Raw genomic sequence first — 7461 nt, 5'->3', positions numbered from 1 at the left:
CCCTAAAGCACAACGCTTGGATTCTCAAGATCACACCCCTCCCACTGCCACCACCACCACCACCACCAATGTCTCCGTTGAGCACATCATGCAATTCTTCGCTCTATGGGTGATACTAAATGGGGTTCATCTTTAGTTGTCTTTAGTTGTGGCTTCTAGTGAAAAAATGAAGAAAAGCTATGGATGAAGAATATACGGCTCTAATGAAGAGTAACACATGGCACTTAGTACTCCACCTCGAGGTAAAAACATGATGGGCCAGAAACAAGTTTATCCCAGGTATAAAGTGTGCCTTGTTACCATAGGCTTCAAGAAACACTAATGTTTTGATTATCAGGATGCTAACCTATTATAAAAGCTTCCACCATAAGACTTGTATTAGGCACAACAGTCTCCAAAGGGTGGTGTTTATGCTTGTTGTGTGGAACATGTCAATTCTCAATGTTATGCAAGAAAAGTGTATCTCAAAGAACCACTGGTATATGAAAATGGATACACATATCACTATGTTTGCAAACTTGTCAAAGCACTCTATTTCCTTAAAGAGGCCCCTCGAGCATGATACTCTTGATCAACCATCTCACGCATTGGGCGGCTTAACTTATAGAACTATCATGCTTCTTCCACGATAGCATCATCTCCAGTGAAATCCTACATTGAGAGAAAAGTGTTATTTAAGACACATGTCCAACTCAACAATTCATATGGAGCACATAGATTCGTACAAATGAGAAAAGTTCTTACTTCCACATGCATGTTGGAAAATATATCATCCATTGAGAAGGCACTGATTTCATTCAAATGATCATTAAGAGGTTGCTGATTAAGTGTGCCTTCTTGCATAGGAACAATGCTAGCTCCATCCCCACCATCATGTAGCTGAGTCAATGAGACGAAATCATCTGTCTGAAGGGTGTGAAGCATCGAAGTAGTTCTTTCACTGTTGACCAGATGAGTATCATTAGTTGAAGTTCTACTTGCATCAAGTGTAGAGCTACCATTCAACATCGTTCCTACTGAGCTTATGTTGCTTGCCATGTTGAATCGTGCCATCTGCTCAGTGAAGCCTCCCACTGATGTGGTGTTGCTTATGAATGGTGCCTTTTCATTTTGCAGAGGCAGCTGGCCAGATGACATTGCATATCTCTCTAGTTGGTTGCTATGTGGGAAGTTCACCTGTGATGCAACAAGAGACCTCCCGCCACCAACTGTTGTGTTTGCAAATGAACTTTGAAGATTGGAAGGGGTTTTTCCTTTGCTTATCTCCATTATCTTGCCATGCATGATGTTAGCATAGGAATTACTATAATTGAATGATGGAAATTCATCTGACATTATCTCATTGGGTATGTTGTCGTATAGGCTGACGGGAGGGTTAGCAAAACCTGTGAATCTTCTCGCATCCGACGGTAGTTTCCCAACATACTTTGGCATTCTACGATCATGGAGGTATGACCCTGTGTAGAAGTTGCTTTGGATGTTCATCGGCGGAGCCAAGTGACCCGTTGAACCATACTTGTTTGTACTCCAAGAGGCAGTGTCGCCAGAGGACACACTCCATCTTCCATGTTCGTGATTATGCATGAAATTGCCCTTGTTGTTCATGTTGTACGATGAGTTCCATCTTTCATATGCATCACTAGAGGGATTTGACTTAACTCTTTTTAAGTGCAATCTATACTTCTGAAATAAAAAGATAGACAAAATAACAAGGTATAAGATGGATGATCATCGAAAAAAATAACGTAAACATGTGAGTACAATAAGAACTCAAGATGTTGCATGGGAAAAAAACTCCTAAAAATGTGGGGCATGCATTATATGAGATAAGCCTCGCATTTTAAGGGACACACTTAATTAGAATTACACATCATGGTAGTTCCATTACTAGAGCTTTGACTGATATGTTCCCCAGAAAACAAAAGCTTTCACTTATATATGAAAAAATGTTAGACTATGGATAATAGTAAGAAAAACATAGAAATTAAGCATAAAGGTTGCAAATAAACCTGTAGATGACTCGCAATATTCTCTCTACTGAGGTGATCCACATTCATCAGCTCCAATACCTTTTTTGGAACAGCCCCTACAATTATGTAATAAAAATTATAATGAAAATATCAAGCAGCCACCAGCATTGTCGATGAATGAGGCACAAGATGTGAATTCTTACTATCAAGGCCGATCTGGTTGATAGCTTCTAGAAACTTGTTATGCAGCGCAATTGTCCATGTCATCCTGGGCTTTCTGTGGATGGCGGATATATGCGTGCCCTCATTGTTCTCGCTAGAATCATCTCCAACATTTCTCTTATTCCCCGAGTACTTACTCTTGTTAGTAGTCGCTGGTTGAACTCTCTGGACATCATTGTCATGATCGCTGATGTGGCTTATTGCTTTGGGATTTCTCCACCTTTGAACATGTTGCCATATGTTTTTGAGCTCATGGGTACGCACTGGCTTCACCATAAAGTCGGACGCGCCATGATCTATCCCCTTCATCACAACCTTCTTGTCGCAATCAACGGATATCACTGCATGCCATAGGACCAATGACTTAGATTTAGAATTCAGAAATTCACAAAAATCTATGAAGTGGACATATGTTTTGGTTAAAGTGCCTATAGACGGAAAAGCATTTCAATGTTCAGTTTTATAATTCTTCTTCAATGCAAACTAAATGGGAAAAATTACACACATTCAATAGGAAGATACGAAAACAAAGGTTAAAACAATAACGGTAACACAATGACTAAGCCATATCACAACATGTTCCACACAAGGAAATCACATCATCATGTCTAACTATTGGTGAACCTGAAGATCAAGTATTATTATTGGCAGTCAGCCAAGTTTCTCTAGCATACTAGGTAACATCTATCGGCCCACGTAACACTCTAAGCATTTTAAGTGATCACACTCATATTAGTTTGTAAATGTTAACCACCATTCTCAATAGCTTTTTTATTACGGATAGCTAATTGTTTGTGGTTGCCACGGGGACATACATATTCTACATGATAATGTCCATGCTTAATGTGGTCCTACCGTCCAGTGCTCGATGATACGTTTCATAATTAACGTGATACTCTCGTCCAAAGAATGATACTCTCCATAATTAACGTGGTCCTCTCGTCCAATGCTCGGTGATAGTTTCCATAAATTAATGTCTGGACAATTGACATGTGTAATTAACTATATAGCTAATTAATTGCATGCAGCTGTGGGAGAGGTAGAGATTGGGCAAGAATTATCTTGGACGATTTTTGTGCAATAATAGTAGAGATTCAGGAAAATAAGTATTTGTGGCTGCACTTTCAGTGAAAGTAATTTGACTACAAATTATTGTAGGTATTACCCATGGTTAACCTACTCATGTATGTACTTAAAAGGGGCATTCCTACTTTACATGCTATTCTTGAGAGTAAATTGTCATATGGAGTAACAACTTTAAGGAGAATGAAGATGAGTAGTAATCTTAATAATATCAATACAATTCACACAAAAAATATCAATACAACATAGGTATTTCATAATTGTAGTATTCATGCAACCCTAGCAAACAGGTGTGGCGCAATCGTATACCTTGTGTGATTGTTAGAACGCGAATTTTAATATTAGCTTTGAAAACAAAATATAACTTGGTCATTTCATGAACTATGAATAGATTAAAGTTTTCATTCTTATTGGTAGGATTGTACAATTAATTGAGATGATATAAAATTAAATTATAGTTGTCCATAAATAAAACCATCGAACATGTGGATAGTGGGATCTACATTACATAGGAGTGATAGAGAGTCTCACTAAGCCAAAGTACTCATTTATAAAACTAAATTCTAGATAGTCCATACATACGCCCATCGAACGCGTGGATGTGGAATCTATTTTACATTGGAGTGACAGAGACTCTCACTAGCCCAAATTAGCTATTGGAGTGACCATGTCTCTAGCCTACTAAACACTATCAGCCCAATTATTAAAAACAACAATTGGGATCTCATAATCATGTGCTATCCATGTTTGTTCCCCATCCCCACCATCCATCCGATTTGATGGATGGATGGTTAGATAGGATCTCATTGTTTTGGGCTAGGAACCGGCAATGCGTCCCCTACTAGCTCATGTGTCGCTCCACCTCCGCTCTCCTACCCCAGTCGCCATCCGATCAGACGGATGGTTAGATAGGATCCCATTGGTTTGGGCTAGAAACCGACACTACGTCCCCTACTAACTCATGTGCCGCTCCACCTCCGCTCTCCTACCCCACTCGCCATCCGATCGGACGAGTGAACGGTTAGATGGGACCCCGTTGGTTCGGACTCAGTGGGGATCCCGTTCTTTAGAACTCTTCCAGGTTTGAAATAGAGTGCGGGTTTTGTGCATGTGTATGTGGTTTCATAAAATCGTCCTAAATATATAGGAGCTCACCCGCTGCCCAAAGAAATTAATATCCTCTCAAGGTATCAACAAGATTGAGGAGTAAAAGTACGTTCTTAAAAACAATTGTCAGTGCTCATGGATAGAAAACTCAAAAATTGGACTTTGGATTGAGAGCAGTGAGAGTACTGATGACGGGCAGATCCATCTCAAGGCGGATGAGCTTGAGGAGCTTGAAGCCGTCCATGTCCGGCATGCGCACGTCGGTGATGACCAGGTCGAACTGCTGCTTCCCCGCCATGAGCATCCTGAGCGCCGTCTTTCCATCCATCACCGTCGTTGCTGCATAGCGGCAAGCATTATTCGCAGAGAAACAAATAGATCACAAGGCCCCGATTCTAATGGACTATGGCGAAGTGGAGGGATCAAGAGACTCACGTTGGTATTTACAGCGGCGCAACAGGGCTTCAAGTACCATGAGGCACACGCGGTCGTCGTCCACGACGAGGACGCGTAACCCTTCGGGAAACTTGTCCTCCGCCGCATCCTCCATCATCTGCCTTCGGTCCCCACCCATCGTGGCCATGTTCTCCGAACTTCTTCCCACCTGGAAAAGCAAACGCCATCAAGAAAAATACTGATTAAAAAACAAATCAGCACAAACCGCACAGCCAAAACCTCTATTAGCTTCCTCGTCTCAGGACACAACTGATGTTACTGCTTTGCTCCTCGTCTAAAAACAATCCGTATTCAGAGGAGTGGTGAGAAGGGCTGGAGGAAGGGCGTCTATTTATAGGGGTAGAGGGGTCAAGGGAAGGAGTGGAAGTCTCGCGGTCCAGACTCGAGAGGTCAAAGGCGCTCTCCCCGTGCTTGTGTGCATGCGCTGCTTCTACTCCTTAATTTCTGCAGCTACGCCATTTGATCTGGCGATGTCAATGTGCGTGTCTGCTTGTGCCGCGGCCCATGGTCTCTTTCATGAGAGGTGAGGAAAACCACGGGTGGTGTTGCTGTTTTTTGCTTTTGTTCTTTTCTTACCAAATGTTTAATGTTGGACACAAATGTTACAGCATCTCTAGCCGCGTCCCCAACAAGGCCCATCAGGTGACTTTTCGGTCGCCGACGCCAAAAAATCGGCCCAGTCGCGCCCCAAGGGCTCAGTTTTCACCGGTTCGGGCCGAAATTAGCGCCGGCGAGGGAGGGGCCACGCTACGTCCCCGACAGCCCGCTCTAGAAGCCATACTTCCGCCGCCGCCACACCAAGCAGCTCGAGGCCACCAACAGCGTCGTTCCCTCCGGCAGGCTCAACTCCGAGGGGCGGCGCCGATGGTGGGGCGTGCCCGGCCGCACGCCGCACGCCGTCCTCGAGTGCATCGAGGGCGGCAACACGCCGAGGCTGGAGTACCCCGCCCCCGTCCTTCTCTCGCCGCCGTGAGAGCTCGTGGACCCGAGGCGCATGGACCCCGGGGCGTCCTCCTCCTCGCCAGGTCGGTCGACCGGCTCTCCCTGCCTCCGCCCCGTCAAGCCGGAGCCCTAGGACACGTCTGTCAGCCGGCGCACCCGCAGCTCCGGCGTCCGCATCGGCGACTCCACCCCCGCCTCTGGCCGCCTCGTCCTCGTCGCACCCAAACCAGAGCCCGGCCTCCCCGCGGAGTACGAGGAGATAGCCCGGCGCGGCATCTCCGACGAGAACGCCATGCAGTGGGCGCGGGACGACTACCTCCGCGACGAGATGGCCCGGCAGCGCCGGGCCCTGGAGGAGATAGCCGCCCGCAAACGTGGGCGCGAGGTCGAGCACGGCGTCGTGATCCTTGACAGCGACGACGACGAGGACGCCCCCGGACCGTCCAACCCGGCACGCCAACTGGGGGAGGGTTGCAGCAGGGACGGCGGCCGTAGCGGAGGTGGCGACGACGACGATGACGACGGCGGCGACTACACACGGTTCTACAGCCTCCTTGGCATGTAGATCTGCAAGGGCGGCGGGCGGCGAGGAGCAGCAAGGGAGACGGCGAGGAGCAACCTAGTAGCTTTTTTTTTCCTTTTTGTAAAATATTTTAAATATGAACGAACTCGCCGAAATTTGGTTGAATTTGCGCCGTGTTCGTGCCGTAATTTATATTTTCAAAAAAAACGTGGGCGCCGTGACTGGGGGCATCACGCCCCCAGCGTGTGGTTTATCGCCGGTGCGCCCCAGGGGGTGATTTTTAGCGCCTCCTGAGGGGCCAACGGCTGGAGATGCTCTTATGGTCTTGAATTACAAAAAGGAGAGGCTCCTGCTTTGCTCCTGCTCCTGCTTCCTTTGACCGGGAACAGAGAGAGCGTTCATGTCTCAGTCGTCAGACTCCTACCTACTTTTGCATGGCAAAGTGAAAATGTGAAGGCCTAAACTCAAGGAGTGGAAGTCTTTCTCCACTTACCACTTTGTGGAAAATTAATATGACAAGGGCATTTTATCTGAAGAAAAACACTTCAAGAAAATAAGTTCAAGGGTGTTTCAGACTAGGGAGTACCGGATGCACCCTAGCTAAGGGCGAGAGCAAGTGAGTAACACACAAATTCGAACCAAATGATTGCTTATGCTCTGTAGTTTTTGCCATTTTTATTTTTATTGCCCTCCATAAAAAAATTCTGTTTTTGTTTCCATTCCATTGTCAAATGTCAACTTTCTTGTGGTCCAACGTTGGAGCTAGATGATATTGTCTGTATTCCAAAAGAGGCTTTTGGCGATGTTCAGGTCATATCTCAAATTAATGCCTCACCTTAATTCTCATGAAATTTGTTTTGGTGCACTGAAAGGAGTCAAAGCGCCACTCGACAAAGAGAGATGAAAGGATTTAGCACATCACGTGTAAAATGTAAATGAAATGATTCAACCCGACACATGACAGATGAAGATGAAAGGAGATAATACACTATGCGACAAATATATGTCGTGAGAATCAAAAAAGTTTGGATTTGGAGGGCCAGATTGGCAACCAATGATTTCTATATAGAAAGACCTAGAGGCACCACTTAAGCTCATTATTTAAATGGAGGCCAACAGGAGGCATTGATGTAATGGTTTTCTCTTTCTAGGATTTTT

At 45.2% G+C, this 7461-nt stretch overlaps 1 protein-coding gene across 1 annotated transcript; it reads right to left on the bottom strand.

Moving 5' to 3' along the window:
• Positions 1–347: 347 nt before the first annotated feature.
• On the bottom strand, positions 348–5127 carry LOC125518573 (two-component response regulator ORR24-like). Its single transcript, XM_087535991.1, has 7 exons — positions 5058–5127; positions 4818–4986; positions 4569–4721; positions 2174–2533; positions 2010–2086; positions 745–1683; positions 348–651 (listed from the first exon to the last, which is right to left on the bottom strand). The coding sequence occupies exons 2-7, from the start codon at positions 4963–4965 to the stop codon at positions 613–615; spliced, it is 1716 nt and encodes a 571-aa protein (XP_087392117.1). The 5' UTR covers positions 4966–4986; positions 5058–5127; the 3' UTR covers positions 348–612.
• Between the last annotated feature and the right edge of the window lie 2334 nt (positions 5128–7461).

Source organism: Triticum urartu, chromosome 7A (assembly GCF_056163025.1).
Source record: "Triticum urartu cultivar PI428250 chromosome 7A, HENAU_Tu73, whole genome shotgun sequence".
Classification (NCBI taxonomy): domain Eukaryota; kingdom Viridiplantae; phylum Streptophyta; class Magnoliopsida; order Poales; family Poaceae; genus Triticum; species Triticum urartu.
The sequence above is the reverse complement of the archived record's forward strand: the minus strand, read 5'-3'. Positions and strand labels throughout refer to the sequence as shown.